A 17,228-nucleotide genomic window follows, 5' to 3' on the forward strand; every position below is an offset into this window, starting at 1 on the left:
GAGTTCAGGGAGAGAGGTTGAGAGAAGCTTCTATGAAGAGAAAAAGGTAGAGAAACGCTATACAGGGAAGAAAGGGAAAGCAAAGATAAAAAGAAGAAAGGGAGAGACAAGGAGTTCGGGGAAGAGGAAAAGAGAGTTGGCGAAACTAGGAGGGGACTGTGCGGCAGAGGGATGAGGCGCACGGGAACAAGAGAACGAAGGGGGAGCTGGTAGTCGTGTAACCCCCAGCTGGTAACGACCAGCGCGGAAAGGAAACTCGGTGCCGCTGAGCCGTGAGAGGGGCAATTCTATGTCGCTGTGCGAGTACAAGATACTATCCGGTCAGAGAGAGAGAGAGAGAGGGGGGGGGGCTGAAGAGCGAGGAGGAACAGCTGGAAGTGGTGGGAGAAAAATGAAGGGGAAACGAGAGCGAGTATATACGACGCGGCGAGGAGAGACGAGCTAAACGAACGAACCGGCAGAGGTAGTAGAGCTGGTCGCGAACAGTCCAGAACAGTCGCGAAGGACAGAAAAGAGAGATGGATGATGATGGAGGGAGCCGGCAGCCGGCAGTCGGCAGCCGCAGCGAGAGCGCGAGCGGAAGAGTAGGGGGAGAGCGGATCAGAAGGGTCGGAAGGACGGGAGAGAAAACCCGAGAGGGGAGGAAAGGGCATCTCCCGCTCTACTCTCCTATTTAGTTCGGTATGAGACGTCGTCGGTGGAACGTACTGTTGCGCATTCTCTCTTTACTCGTGTGGTTCTCGTCGTCCTGCATCGAGAACCGTGCCTGCAGCAATCGTTAGTTCGCAAACGCGCCGCGCGGCGCTGCTCATCGGCACCCGTACTTTGTGACCGCTCTGTTCACTGCTGCTCGTCGGAATTTCCTCCGTTCCTCGTCCATCCTCGTTGTTGTCGAAGAACTACTTGGAGCTACATACTCCACGCTAGCTGGCAGCATCTTTTCGAGTCATTCGATTTCTCCGAGATAGTCGCCTCGTGACGAGGCGCAAATCAGTACGAGCATGAGATATCGTCTAGATCGCGGTTGATCGGTTCGGCAATGACGCGCACGACGAATGGCGAGATTACGCCGTTCCACGCGACGTCATAGGCTAGCCACCCTGCACAAAGAGAGATTGGCAGGTCCGTGAGCAGGGGGCAGGGGAGGGGACGGGGGGGAGGAAACGTCGTTTCTTCGACGGCTCCGACGCCGACGCTAACGCCGACGCCAACGCCAACATCAACGTCAACACCAACACCAACGTCGACTGTAGAACGTTCCGTACGTACGTACTACGTATATCGTAGTGTTGTCGACATCGGTGTGAGAAGCGTGGTGCGTGCTTCTGAATCGCGATTCGCGTGCTAGGACTGCTGGGAGCACCTAGCTCATTCCTCCTTGCCTCCGCTGACCGCTCCGACCGCTCCGTAAGCTCGCATGTTTGCACGTAAGTACAATGTATCGATACGCACACCAAGTACACCACACTCGTACACATGCACGATACGTCGTCGCGCCGCCGCCGCCGCCGCCACCGCCGCGCCGGTTGACGGTGCATACTTGCATACAGAGAGAATTTGTGTTTGTTTTATGTACCGGGAGATGGAGCAACGGGTCGGGACGAATGGACGGACGGACGAACGGACAAATGGGATGATGTTCTCTTCGTTTGTTTTCTCTCATATCCCACATATTCTCCTTCTTGGCTCTGTATCTTTTTTTCCACACATACAGCTTCTCTTCTACTCTTCTACTTCTCTTTCCAGCACACGTACTTGCATTTATGCGTTTTCTCATTCCGCATTGCCTCGTCCTCGACAGAATCACACAAGATTCACTCGTCTGCACAAACGCTGGAATAAGCATCACTGGTGAGATGCATTATTAACTGCTGGCCGTCGATCACGAAATGTTGAGATGAATTTTATAATTTCATAGAAATATATGCTCGATAACAGCCATTCCTAAAACTAAACGCATTCAGCAAGTATATTTCGTTGCTTTTTTTATTATTCTATGAATGTGAGTAAAATAGTGAATTAATTAAGATCTAATAAAGTACAGGTTTTACAATCTTTGCTTAGGATCTTATCCTTTATTCTATCTATTTATAAATTGTATACCAATAACTGAATAAAGTAAAATAAAAGCTAATTTTTTATTTCGAGAAAACATAGTATTAATTATTTTCCTATGAAAATGTTTCAATAGTTTGTTGCTTATGATTCGAATAGCAAAGTATCTACAGTGTAGCTTTAAAAGTTTCATAAAGATTTATATTTTCAAAAATAAAGTGTGTGTGTGTTTTCAGGAAGCCTTTTAAAATTATTTATAATTAGTATCAAGCTTAAGAATTATAAAACGCTTACAGAGAAATTATTGAATCTTTAAATATAATATTTACAAAAATGAAATTATCACAAATGCTAATTCCATTGCGGAATTCTTAATTCTATCGAAAATCTTAAGAGACTTTGGAAAAGAACATTAAACATATTTGTAACAGTACAAAAAGACAATTTTCTCATTATCGACAAATAACTTATTTAATTACAACTATACATTGTATGAATCATGCATATCTCACAATCAGTACAAACAAAACTCATGACATTCATCATAGATAGATGATTGGATCTATTCGTTCTTGCCACGGCAAAGTTAAAGTTCGATTCATATTCGATCTTTCGTTCATAATCGCAAATTGGTATTAAACAGAAAAGCTTTCTTATCTTTTCGCTTAACTTGAAAAAACCAAAAGTCGCTCGCTCGTTTTATGTGGCCTCTGATCTCTTTAACCTAGGGATGTACAGAAAAGCATAGACTATTGATATTTTGTATCAATATGAATCGAAATACGCAATCTTACGGCAATATATTGATTGGAAATAATTTGATATTCGGGAATATTGTTACTTCTTTTGCATTTTTTGTTTTATTATATAAAGACGTGCAGAGCAAAAACTTTCAATTTTAAAGAAAAATAAAAACAAAATCACTAGGTAAATTCATTAATTTTTATCAATAAAATTATAAATATTTTAGTAAATTTTTATACATACGCAAATGAGAATGGAAAGAGAGATTGATGAGAATAAAAAATTATGCATTTATACATTTTATATAGTACATACATTTGTTATTTTATACATACTATATAATTATCAACTAACAAAGATAATGTGAAAGATAAAATTTCTTTTAATTTTATTCGTAATGGCGTTGATCGCGATGTTATAAATTGTCCCCGATCCTTGTTACGTTTATGTGGTTGAATTGTGGAAATACAACCTTTGTATCGAATTAATTGATATCTACATTCCAAATCCGATATGCTACAGAAATTAAAAGTTTCGATGCAAATATCGAATATCAAAAAGAATAACAATACGATATTCCAAAATATCGATAGTAATTATTTTAATAAGATCGTAATCCGTAAGAAATTAACCAATCATTGGCGATTGTTTTTCTGTATATTCTAACTGTGATTGATCGATTGAGCAATTTTTAGGCTTATAATTTTCAATCCTATTGTAGAACAGGCATTTGTCGCTAGACAATTGCGAATGATAGTTTGGCCTGGTTTTAAGATCATCGCATGCTCCGTACTTTTCGCAAGTGTTATATAGAGCTACTTACATATAAATTTATAAATGCTGAGGCGATGCTGCTCGGCTTGGATCATTCATTTCTTTTATCATGAGAATTAAAACTGATCGCTTAAGTTTGTCAAGCGTTCATGTTTGACACATTTTCTTGCATTTGTCAAAGCAATAATAATATTATTTTCATGAATCTCATTGTTTTTCTTAACCGTAAATTAAGAATACATGCATTGTTACGTAACGAACGTTAGCATAAGTATCTCGTTGAAAATATGAAACATGAAATGCTTATTCCGACAAGATTCTGATATGAAAAATCTCAAGAAATAAAGAGGAAATCGTAGCTTATCGCGTCGACGAAATTCACACATCTCGGATTAAGGCAGTGTCACGCGACAGATAGAAAAAAAAAAGTGCATCGATGCTTTGAGCAATAGCCAATGCTCCGAGAACCCGCAACACAAAGGCCGCCTTCAACGTTCGCTTTTGCGCTCATTTTTTTTTGTGCGGTGCGCTGCGTCGCACACGCGGAGTTGACACGAAGTTGCTCGCAGCACGTGCTAATTTTTGAAGCACGTGTGTCTTTTTGTACATATCAGTGATTCCCTTCGCATTGCGTTATGTGGACGCAGCGAATTTTGAAATGGTACTTTTACCGAGACTTTTTTACTTTTTGCTATATACGAGTAGTTTTTTACATGATGGAGCATTCGATGACATCAATCGAGAATTTCGTTACTGTACTTCGTCGCTTGAGTTCAATTGCAATCATTTCCCAAATACAAATTATATAAAATGTAATATTTATCAGTGTCACATATTATCAGACTTGATTAGAAGATTCTAAATATAATATCAATATCGAAGAAATTAAAATTATAATGAATAAGATGGCGATGAGTAAAAGGTACAAGAGATTTTTTTAAATCTTTAAACTGTGTACTTCTCGGTTTTAATAACATATCTATACAATTAATTTGTAAAAACAATTGCTTGTACTTTTACTGTCTACAAGACTCGGTAGATCAGTCTACTAAAACTAAAAGTATAGTAGGCGAAAGAGAGAATGCGCGTTTATATTATCATGTAATGTACATATCATTTATTATGACATTATTAATATTTGAATGTGAGATATTATTTGGAATATATGTATTCTTCGTTCAGTTTCGGAGCCCGCGCCACGTTTTCGTGTTCCCGCGTTCGTCGTGGTGAGAATTTCGCTCCTCTTCTCTTGGAGCAGTTCGATATAAATAGACATAGTACTAGACATCGCAAAACGCGATATATGTATACTCGAGACGTGTTTCAGGAGCGCAGTAATTCGAGTTCCCTAAAGGTTCCCAAAAATCTTTTATGCCTTTTCCTTACAATTACAGTATTGTTTACACAATACTTGACTTCCAGTTGCGTAAATCATGTGCACGCTTTGATTACGTAAATAGAATTATAATATTATCTGCGAATGCATTCTACAAACCGTCTTGCGTTCTTCTTGTTCCAATTTTTCGATTTCTTTCAATTTTCTTAGATTATTCCCGTTTTTTTTTTTTTTTTTTTAATGGAAATAGGGAAAAAGATGGAGCTCGTATTGAATAATGGACGCTATGACAAAAAGATGCGTTTCAATGTAAATGGCGGAATCTGTTCTCTTTGGCGACACACGTATTCGCATTAATAACGATACGCGTGATGTTTATTAATTCAACGATATGGAACTTGCATGCTTGTGTATGCTGTTAAAAGAGGGAAAAGGGCAAGAAAAATTGTAAGATTCGAAATTTTTCACGTATCTAACGAATGTTATGCGATAGGTGAGTCGAGCTTATCGTCGAGCCGCAAAATACCACGATATTCGATCAATACCGTCAGGTATATTCGACGGACATGCACACACGCAAATGTATATCACGTTGCAAGGGACGTTTGGCGGTTTAACCGCGCCGGTGGGTAAGCGGAAAAATGGAAAGGACGATTCTAAACAGAGACGGGAATAGGGAACGCGTATCCGTATACATATACATGGACGAGCTTGAGCGGACTTTAGGGTGAACTGGCGGGCAACAACGGGACAATCAGATAGCTACCTGAGAAACTTGTGGAAAATTCATCTAGACATAATGATAGATCGTTGGCACTTCTGTATCAAAACTTAAATTGCGAATACAGCTACATTGGGAAATTTAAAATATTTTGAAAATATTATGAAAATATCACGAGAGATTAGGTTTTTCGTATTTTTCGATTGAAGTGTACTTTATCGATATCGTTCAAGAAATCATTGTATAATTTTCATCTATACCTATATAGTTTTGTGCTTATTTAATATTTGACCTTTTTTTACATACTCGTATAATTATGACAAATGAACAAATTGGAGCTTTGCAGTTATATTTTTATTAACTCTATTATATTACTTTCTTTTAACATAGAAATAATATATACAATGTTCATAAAAGGTAACAACTAAAATTTTATAGTAAATTAGGAAAAATAATTAAATGAAAAAAATTATTATAAACATATGTATCTAAGACACTTTGTAAAAAAATGATACGATAATTGTGCAATTAAATATCAAGATACACTACTGCTTACATATTAGAATAATTCCAAATAATTATAGCTAATTGAACATTCTAATATTTAAGTACTGAATTAACAAGATTTGATAATGATTGCATTTTTCTTTACAGACTTTGTGCTTTGCGATTTATTTGCACACGAAAACATGGCGAGTATAGGCAAAAGGACACTCTTGCGTGATATCAATCCACATCTAATATGCCTATTATGTCGAGGTTATCTTATAGATGCCACAACCGTGGGGGAGTGTTTACATTGCTGTAAGTAAAATCGAAATTTAAGTAGCGCGCGCTTAGATTTATTTATTGGATTGATACTATTAATATATTCTATGTTTGTTATTCAGTTTGTAAAAGCTGCATCTTGAAGTATCTCAGTACTGCAGCGCATTGTCCATTGTGCAAACATGCGATCAACAAGGCGAAGCCAAATTTCAAGTATGATAATTTTTTGATAATTTATACAAAGATTTACTCCATCTATTCGAATTTTTGTAATGATAATAAACGATCAGATTATTATTTCTGGAGAGTGTTTAAGATCGCAATCTCTTTACAGAGCTGACAAAGCGTTACAAGATATTGTATATAAATTGGTGCCCGGGTTATACCATAGGGAAATGTTAAAAAGGAGAGAATTTTACAAGAAGCATTCCGAACATGGTAATTTTTTTTTTGGTCGTTCTAAGTTTACGCCTAGACTGTATATCCGTATATCAATACAATAATATTCTAACATTAAATCTTAAACAATATATGTTGATTAAACTAATTTTCAAACAATTAGCAAACTTGGCAACGCCGGAGCAACGCGGCGAGGATGTAAGCGGACGTTTAATATTTAATCCAGAGGATGTAGTGAGTTTGAGCTTGGAGTACCTACCACCTGGAGCAGATCCACTGACTATATTGAGTACCAACGACATGGATACAAATCACTTGAACAATTCAAATAATACTAACAATAATAACAGTAATTACAATGATAATATTGTTAACAATAGAAGATATCTGCAATGTCCGGCTCTAGTAACTGTTGCACACCTGAAGAAATTTATAGCAATGAAGTACAGCGTTGATGTAACGAGATATACCATCGAGATTTGCCATCGACGCGCGACACTTCCCGAAAACTGGACTCTTATGGACGTTGCTTATATTTATGCGTGGAAAAGGGTTTGTATTATTACTTAGTTTCTTCAAAATCTAGCTTTTCGATTTTTGCGAAATAGAATATAGCAGATATATAAACTTGGTCAATGAAACAACAACTAGACTAGAGTATATGTGGGATTAGATTAAGATTAAGTGATTATATATGAGGCTAGATTATATTCTTGTAGTATCTGTTATAATTACACTGCCTTATTCACATATTCTGTATCAGTTATATAAAAGAATTTTACTATTATTTAAATTGTCTTTCATATAGATTGCACCGATGAGGTTTTTTTATCGAGTGGCACAAGAGGAACAAAGACTCGAAGCACCGTTGCATCAAAGACCATCGACTCCGGGACTTGGAGCTCGAGAGTGTTTGCCACCGATTGAGCAGCAGAACGACAGTAATTCAGAGAGGAATTCCGTTAATCATTTAGAAACTTCTAGATTAGAGATTAAATCTACGAGTGGCAGTGTTGAGACAGTGTCAGTAAAAGATTTGAACAAGACTGCTAATGACAAGATAATCTCATCCGTGGATCATAAGCAAACAACAGTCAAGCTGAACAAAGAGAAAGACGAAGAAAATAAAATGACGATAACTGCCGTGTCCGTAACGTCGCCGACGTTAACAACAATAAACGTCACGAGTACGGTGACGACCACAACGACGAATGCATCTCCTTTATCAGGGACGAACACGTCCCCTTCGATAAACAACGATTCAAATAAGCAGATAAAAAGTCCAATTAAGATACTGAAGAATTCAGACGGAAGATACGAGGTGCTTAAAAATTCGGCCTCTGCTACGGATGTCAAGAGTCCTACGAATCCTGAGTTCAGTGTTGTGAATTCTAACGGTGTAAAGATAACGTTGAAGCAGTGTTCGCCACCGCAGAATAGTAGTGCGAAAAAACCAAGAGTCATTAGCAATATTCTATTGCGTTGCGCCCAAACGGAGAAAGATACGCCGCAGTCATCGAGCGCAATGCCCCAACAAGAGCAAGATAAGGACAAACTTACCCCAACGAGTCCGATACTGCCAGGTAAACAGGAAAAGCAACGACGTAAAGTAACTTTCATGGATCGATCTCCGACGTCCGAGAAAACTTCTTCTATTACCAATGTTACCATGCCGAAAACTGTATTGAAAAAACCGGCGGAACAACAGGACAAGAAGCAGTTCCTACAAGGTTTTCAATTGACCGCTAGAGAACCATCAATGCCGGACGATAGCAAACCTCTCTCTCGAGATATTAGTGTTGCAATCAACATTGAAAAACGAATATCGAAGATGGAAGAATCTTTTAAAAAGAAAGACTCTGACGAAATCAAGAAGAAAAAAAATGATATTGAAAACACCGGCTCGAATGCGAATAATAGCACTACTATGACAAATATGATTGCGAAACGTGTCATTGATGAACGCGCGTGTAATTCAGGAACGAGTTCAAACAGCACGAATATCGCGAGCGGTAATCATATCGCCAAAACAGACGTATACACCTTCCCCAGCGATCCATCAATTGTTCCAGCTGGAGCGGTCAAGAGGAAGTGTCCTCCGGGTGTACCGATTGCTGACTTGAAGCGTCGAAAAGCACCGCAACTAATACAGAAACAGGAAACTAACAAGAAACAAAACGTTTCCCAATGTAATTCTGTTATTAACAAGTATACTTCTTCCACGGAACATATAGTTCCTATAAATAGAACGATCAATGTGATAGGAAATCAAGATGTCGGATCGAGCCGTATATCCAATGTGAATAACACGAAAGCATCGACTGGTCCATTGCTTTCGAATGATACTAGAGACCTACTAGTGGACGGCTATGGTTTGAATATTCCAGCAAGTTTGAGCATAACACTAACTTCACCCAAATCTCCGGGAATTTCTGGACAATTCGTCGAATCCAACGATTCCAGTGATAATAATCGGAAGGTCGCGATGGGCAAAGTAAATCCCAGCATCACGTTGAACGACTGTTCGGTCGATCCACGCGTGTTGAAAGCTCTAAAGACTGGACAGATTAGAATGCCAACTACTTCGCCGAAAGTTAAATCAACAACAGCAGTGACGGCGACAACAACAACGGTGGCGGCGGCGGCGGCGGTAAAACAGACGATGACTATGATGATGACCGATTGTGGAGAGGTAGCAAATCAACAACGTATGATATCATCTGCTGTCAAACGAAAAAGAGAATATGAATCGTTCAAGGATATTCTGGATTTGAGTGGAGGCAATAAAAAGATGGACATACATCCTCTGAGAATTCCACAGCCGGGGACAAAACTTAATAAGACTAATAAAGTTATGATAAGTAGAGATAACATGCAACCAGGAGGTATCTCCGATCAAGGTCAAGTGGTGACGCTGATGAGTGGTCACAAATATTACCGAGCGCCGCCAGGCTCTTTGACACCTGCCGCTCATCGCGTCAATGATTGCCCGCTATCGCCATCGTCATCGCGTACACCTGTCTATGCGCCGTCTTTCAGTAGCCTCAATCGATCAAACTCAGATCTTTCGTCTGTCTTCCCGAGTCTGCCGAGTCTTTACGCTCTTCATCAGGCGCCAAATCTTCAGCAATTTCAAATGGATACAGCACGGTTGAAATTGCGACCTATTGCAGGAAGTGGAGTAATGTCTGCGATTGGAAATGACAATATTAATTTCAATATTAGTGGTATATCAGGAAAAAGTCACCTGGCCGCTCAGTGTGCACCTATTAAGCCCGCAAGATCTTCCGTAGCACCCTTAGCGGTTCCCATCAACAAGCAACAACCTACTGAAAAATCCACAAACATTAATCGAACAATTCCGACTGTTGATTCAAACAAGCCTCTACCTTTTCGTAACAATGAAGCTCTCGAATCTACAGATGAAACTCGTATCCAAAAGAGATACTCTTTGAATGTTGAAAACACAAATAATAGGTTTTTGTCGCGGAGTGAATGTGCAAAAAATAATGATCAAGCCACCAATGAGACAACCAGGAATTCGAATGTGAATTCGAATTCCGAGTCCAAAAATGAAATCATTAATACTAATGATAATTTGGTGCAACAGCATCGCGAAGCAACGAGTCCTAATATCGTATCATCAACGGCTTCACCATCACCACCTCCTGGCAATGATGGCATAATGAACGCGAAAAATGAGGGTAGCTCTAAGAACGGTGATATCAACGACAACAATTCGAATGGGAATAATAACAAACAAAAGAGTACCAGTTCCGAAGTGACGTGCAGCAAATCGCCGGATAGTCCGGATTCCAGTTCGATCACAATAGAGAATTCGGGAACAAGTAAGAGCTCAGTCTTAACGGATCGAGAAATGCCAACGGATGCCCACACGTCGGATACGGTTAAAGCTTCGGAATCAGCCGTGAATCCAGATACCGTTGATGATTCGACTATTGCTGACAACAAGAATAAGTTTGCCAATAAATCGGAAGCGAATGAAATCGCGGAACAATTGACCTCTGTGCAAAAAAAATTGCTGGCAGTTTTTCCTTCAACTGATTGGACGAAGAATCCTGTAGCCGCTGAACACTTGGGAAACTTCCTCAAGAGTTTGAATGCCACGATAAAAAGCGAGGAATTTGTCGAAGGATCCAAGACAAAGAAAGTTGACCAGAAAATTATCAGAAATGACGATAATAATAAGAAGCGGTAATGATACATCTTTCATGAGATTGAAAGATTTTTCAAGATAATTTCGAGCGATCGTATGATTCATAAAACATTGCAAAAATGATATTAGGCTTATCATTTTATGTGTAATGGGCTTTATTTTGATTAGAATTCATTTCGAACAATTCCATAATATCTAGGATTTATAATTTTGACTTTCAGTTTTTTTTATCTTGATTAGACTTCTTGTTGTAAGCTGGAAGTTTCATTGAATTTTATCTAGTTATCTTGTATGCAGAAAACAATGATGAGAAAAATATATGGCCTGCCGAGTACAGATAAATTCTAAGACACTGTCATACAAATCGGAAGATGCATAAAATTATTTTTAATTGAAATGTGTACAGTTACTACAATTCATATGAGAAAAGACTTTTACAGACGAAAATAACTATTTCGTTATACGAATATTATATACGTATATTATAGAATACATAAAATATATAGTGTAAAAAACAATAGATCGAGAATATTATTTTTTCAAAATTTTTAAGAATAAATCTTTTACATATACTGATCTACATATAAATAATCTACATAAAGTAATCTATACATACAGACTATATACATATAGTACATTACTAGTTCGAAAACTTGTAACATTCCAGAAAAAAGAATGCATTAATTATTTTTTTTAACTTGAAAATTTTCTTCGCTGACACACACACACACACACACACACACACACACACACACACACATATATATATATATACTAAAAAAAAAATCTTTCAGTGATTTAACTGATTAATATTGAAATTGCAGGGAATAGAACTAACTTGTTACTTGTAACGAACTTACAGTTACTTTTTGATAACTTTACTGGTAACTGCGTTACTTTTTTTTTTGGTAACTGTGACGGTAACGTAATTATATTTTTTGATAACGGGAACGAATTTCATAATTACTTTTATTGTTACTTTGCGATTAGATACGGTTTGATTGGACATAAGCCACTCATAGTGCTTGAGATTAGAAAGCCCTTCACTGTGACAGATGGTCGTCGATTTTTAAAAAGTAACGAAAAAATAATGTAAAGTTACTTTCTCAAGTAACGGTAACTATAACGAGTTAAGTTTAAAAATCGATAATTAGTAATGTAACTTGTTACTTTTAAAAAGCAATTTTCCATTCCCTGTGAAATAGTTTATCAGCAAATGAATTTATCTTTTAAGGCAATGTTTTTAACATTTACAATTAAAGTTGATAAAAAATCCTGATAAAACAACTGGCTCAGTATCTGTCCGATACTGATAACACTCCAATCTCTGTATTCTTAACATGTCGGGACCAAACTTCTTATTCTTAACATTTTTAGCCTTATTCTAATGGCATATGCAAAAAAATGAAGTCATTTACTTGTAAGTCTGAGACACAATTGAAGAGTACAGAAACAGAGAATAACAGATTTCAAATTAGAAATCATATATTTAATATACACGGTACTTTCTATTTAAGGACACAAGTCAACATAAGTGTCGTTTTATCGTATGTTACTCATCGAGGAAAAATAGAATGTTTATATCAACTTGTGTCACTCCACAGTTTCTGATAAGTTAAAATCTGCTATTCCTTGTTGCCTGTGCTTTTCAATTGTGTTTCATTCATTTCCTTACTCTACGTATGATTATGCGTATGGCTACATACAAATATAAATACAGATAATAAATATACAGGGTGTTTAGAATTTAAATGTAAAAATTTCGGGAGCGTGTAGGGGATCGATAAACTAAGAAAAAAAGTCCTAGAAATACGATCGTTTTTGTTTGATTTTGGAGAAAATTGCAAAAAAGACGTAATTACTTTTGTTCTTGCATTGCCTCTGAAGTATTATCGTCACTGAAATTATGCACAAAAACAATAATAATAATTCCATTTTCAGATGAAAACTTTTTTTGTTTGTTTACATTTCTGCTTCTCTCTTGTAAATTCGTCAGTTACTCGTTAGAAATCATTGAGTGAATTACTCCTGTTACAATATGCCGCGTACGATAAATTGGATGTGCAGAAATAGTATTTGGCATCCCGCGATCATCTGATTTGACACCACTAGACTTCTTCGTCTGGGGAACTCTGAAGCAGGAAGTTTATTCATCGTCAATCAACTCAAGAGAAGAATTGAGAAATCGAATCGAGATTGCAGTGCATCAAATATCATCAGATCAATGTTTGGTTACAACACGAGTACTAGTTCATACTAGATGCAATGCTTACATTGTTGCAAGAGGTCAACATTTTAAACAATGTCTACATTAAGCAAGTGAATAAATACAATGTGAATATAAGTAAAAAACGAAAACTATTTTGTCTTTTTTGCGATTTTCTCCAAAACGAATATAAAACGAGCATATGAGATAGTTTTTTTTTAGTTTTTTTATAGATATTTTAGATTTTTATAGATACTTTTTTCCGTATTACAAATCAAACTAATCAAGATTCCTTATAAATCAAAGAACTGGAAAGGATACGGGCAGTAGGAGTCAAACGCAGAAGACGTCGCGCAAATAATATATCTATGAAGTATGAAACTTCTTTATTCACTGAAACGCGCTTACATGTTTCGGCTCACTTTTGAGCCCTCCTCAGAGACAACACAAACTAACATACATAGACTGTGAAAAATTATTCTGTTATGGTGAGCTCCCCTACCTCGAGAATTTAAATGCCAGAATTAAACCCAAAAAGAGTAAAATAAAAAGAAAAAAGAAAAAGGAACGATGCGCTTGACTCCTATTGCCCGTATCCTTTTCAGTTCTTTGATATTTTTTTTCTTAGTTTATCGATCTCCTTCACGCTTCCGAAATTTTGAACATTTAAATTCCAAACACCCTGTAATAAAATAGTATGAAAAAGTTTAAGAATATGGAGATTTGGCTGTAAGTAGCAGTGAATATTATATCTGTTTATAGCTGTCTAGAAAGATAATAAAAAGCCAAAGGTAGTCCAAGCTGAAACAAATTGTAAACCGTATTCGCATCCAATATTTCGCATTTTCTTTGATACAAATTTAAAATCATCTACATGCTAACATACAATTTTTCTAATAACAAATCTTATTAGTTCATATCAAGTGCTAGGAAGTTAAAAATTTCGAGCATTTTTGATCTTCCATTTTATACGTCAGTACTATCAGACTCTAATTAAAATAGATATCGATTCGAATCCGAGAAGCCAGATTTAAAAACTAAAGATAACTATTACAAAATTTAAGACATGTTTATAAAGCTACAATTTTGTAGATAACATTTTATATTATTCTTGTATACCGTATAGGAAGCAAATTTATGAAGAATGAATATTTATAGGATCTTTCATAAAATTACGAATTGTTAATAAAATATATTTTAATGTATTAAGCTTTTATTATCTTATCTATCTATAGCTGTCTATATATTTTACTATATAATGTATGTCGCACTAAATCGAATATGAATATTTTATATAGATGCGAATACAGTTCTATATATATGTATACACATACAAATCCGAACAATATTCTTGGAAAATGAATCTTTTAACCAAGTGCTATTGTTAGTATCTTAAATTTATTTCTTATGTTACGTTTTATGTATTAGTAACATGCATAATATCAATATGTTGTATGATAATTGTTGCATACGTTATGCGATCGCACGCAATGCATTTGTATTATATTAATTATTGTATTATTTTGGGATTGTATATATTTATAATTATTATAATAGCAAAAGAACGAGACAAGTTCTTGCCTCGAAATTTCTGTTACTTTATAAATTCTGTACTTTATAAATCGGAAGTTCAGTTCAGTGTATTTTCTGTGTTTAAATATTAATTTACAATAAAAAGTAAGATCATGTATTATAATTTAAAAAAAGTACATCGTTTATACATACTTGAATATACAATGAGTACACAATCGTATTGTGTGAACTCATTAGAATCGAATTACGTTCCTATTGTAAATTTTTCCTACAATTTTTATTCAAGTAATCACAATAATAATGTATTTTATTTTTAATTTTACATGTTGGACGATGTAAAATAGTGAAACAGTATCTAGTAGTTATATAAACAAATTTTTTATACAGGGTGTTTCAAAAAGGGTAGGAGCCGCATTGGGGTCGTAGAATGGATCAAGGGGAACAAACAAATCTTATACTATTTTAAGATATTCGCTATAGATTTCGAATTAAAAAACGAAACGTCCAAGCCGTGCTACGAATTCTCGCGATGCGGCTTCACCGCACATTGGCTTGGACGTTTCGTTTTTAATTCGAAATCTACAGCGAATATCTTAAAATGGTATAAGATTTGTTTGTTCCCCTTGACCCATTCTACGACCCCAATGCGGCTCCTACCCTATTTTTGAAATACCTTGTATATACGAGTATAGTTAGTTTACAGTTTACATCATCGACATTTTGTCGTGTATTAATTTGTACAATTTTTATGTTATATCTTTTAATAAATTTTCCTCTAAAATAAATAAATTTTTTCTATTTTTTTTATATTACCCTCAAGTCTCAATTTATACGTAATATCTCCAATACACCGACCGACAAAAAATTTAGGGGAGGGGGGGGGATGTATTTTAAACTTCGAAAGATGTTTCCATAGGATTTTGATGCGCTAAAAATGATTACGTTGTCCATTTTTTTCAATCCTCTATTTTTTAAATCGCAAAAACAGTTTTTTTTCCGGTTAAAAAAAAATAATATTAAGGTCTGTTTTGCGGCATTTAACTCAGAAATGTTCCAACAATACCAAAAATATTTCGTCGATGCTTACAAAAATGTTTTATGCAAACCGCAAAAAACTTTTGAAAAATTGACAAATTTTGAAATATAAAATCAAATAATTTGAAAGAAAAAACTCGTAAAAAATATCTGACAATTTATACTTATCAAATAAATATCAAACAAAAAACAGGCGATTGAGAGTAGACAATGAGACGTTATTCAGAACTGAGCCGAAACGTCCGATCTCATCATGTAGTTGAGTAAGAACTATTAAATGCATTGTGTAACGTATAACGCCTGAATAACTGCGTTTCATTGTCTGCTCTCAATCGCCTGTTTTTTGTTTGATATTTATTTGTTAATTACGAGAACTCAATCTTTATTCTAAAATTTAGTTAATTTATATTTATAGCTGTATGTTTCTATAATAGTTTAAATCCTGTTTTGAAAAACTAATTTCCGACCATTTGTTCAAAAGTTATTGAATTTAAAGCACGGAGCCCACGCGTCACCTACGGTCCGCGATATCCTCTCGAGTCTGATACATAACCATCGAATACAGGAGCATATTATGTAGTCTTTTTTGGTCACTGATTTCAAATCTTAAGTAAAAAATGTGCAATTCAAAATGGCGGATTTAATATGGAGGACAAGAATTTTTTTAATCTGAAAGACTTACATGAAAATTGATATTTGGTGATTTTGTAAGTCTCTGATTACTACTGTAATTATAATTGTTGGATTGAAAATAGCAGATCCAATGGCGATCAAGAATAAATGTACACGGAAATTATAATAAGGTGATACTTCCACATGATACAGAATTGGTAACGCTAAAATTACCGTTCGGATTTTAAAAAAATTCTTGTCTTCCATATTAGATCCGCCATTTTAAATTGTACATTTTATTTCAGACACAGTATAAAGATATACAGTAGAGACAAGCAGCGTCGGCACCTTTGATCTTTTTCAGATGAGTTTTCAGAGTCCATCATACCTTTGATGACCACATACCGTATCAATAGTATTAGGAATCACCGCCTATACTCAAAACAAAGGAGATGAAAAAATCTTAACTTTTCAGAATTTTCCTCAACTCATCATCATCATTCCTTAGAATCACCAAATCGGTGATAATCACAATCAGATACATCCACGCACATTGCTTCATAAAATTAATTGTTGTAATCAGTTATTCAGGAGACATGGTCTTATACGAGGTTTGATAAAAAAATAACAAGTATACTAAAAATAAATCGTTACACATGAATGTAGCAGACTCATACGCAAGATGTGTTTTCTTAAAAGAAAATACTACATTGCAAAATAAATTTCAGCAATTTGAAATTTATAAATTATACCACTTGATTTATATTCATTAGAATCTTTAATATATTAATACAATTTGATTTTATTTCATTCTATATTTTCACATTTGCAGAAGTGCACGATAAATGACAAATCACAGAACACTCTC

At 35.7% G+C, this 17,228-nt stretch overlaps 1 protein-coding gene across 1 annotated transcript; it reads left to right on the plus strand.

Annotated features, from left to right (window-relative positions):
* Positions 1–683: 683 nt before the first annotated feature.
* LOC108748577 (formin-J-like) lies at positions 684–11,408 on the plus strand. The gene is made up of 6 exons (XM_018486821.1): positions 684–1,427; positions 6,285–6,434; positions 6,521–6,611; positions 6,733–6,836; positions 6,961–7,349; positions 7,606–11,408. Exons 1-6 carry the CDS (start codon positions 1,418–1,420, stop codon positions 11,014–11,016), a joined length of 4,155 nt encoding a protein of 1,384 aa, XP_018342323.1. The 5' UTR covers positions 684–1,417; the 3' UTR covers positions 11,017–11,408.
* Positions 11,409–17,228: the final 5,820 nt, after the last annotated feature.

Source organism: Trachymyrmex septentrionalis, unplaced genomic scaffold, assembly GCF_001594115.1.
Source record: "Trachymyrmex septentrionalis isolate Tsep2-gDNA-1 unplaced genomic scaffold, Tsep1.0 scaffold232, whole genome shotgun sequence".
Taxonomy (NCBI): Eukaryota; Metazoa; Arthropoda; class Insecta; order Hymenoptera; family Formicidae; genus Trachymyrmex; species Trachymyrmex septentrionalis.

Coding starts and splice junctions, on each gene's coding strand:
- LOC108748577 (XM_018486821.1), top strand. Junction 6,837..6,960: donor CAAGAAGCATTCCGAACATG/GTAATTTTTTTT, acceptor TCAAACAATTAG/CAAACTTGGCAACGCCGGAG. Junction 7,350..7,605: donor ATATTTATGCGTGGAAAAGG/GTTTGTATTATT, acceptor TCTTTCATATAG/ATTGCACCGATGAGGTTTTT.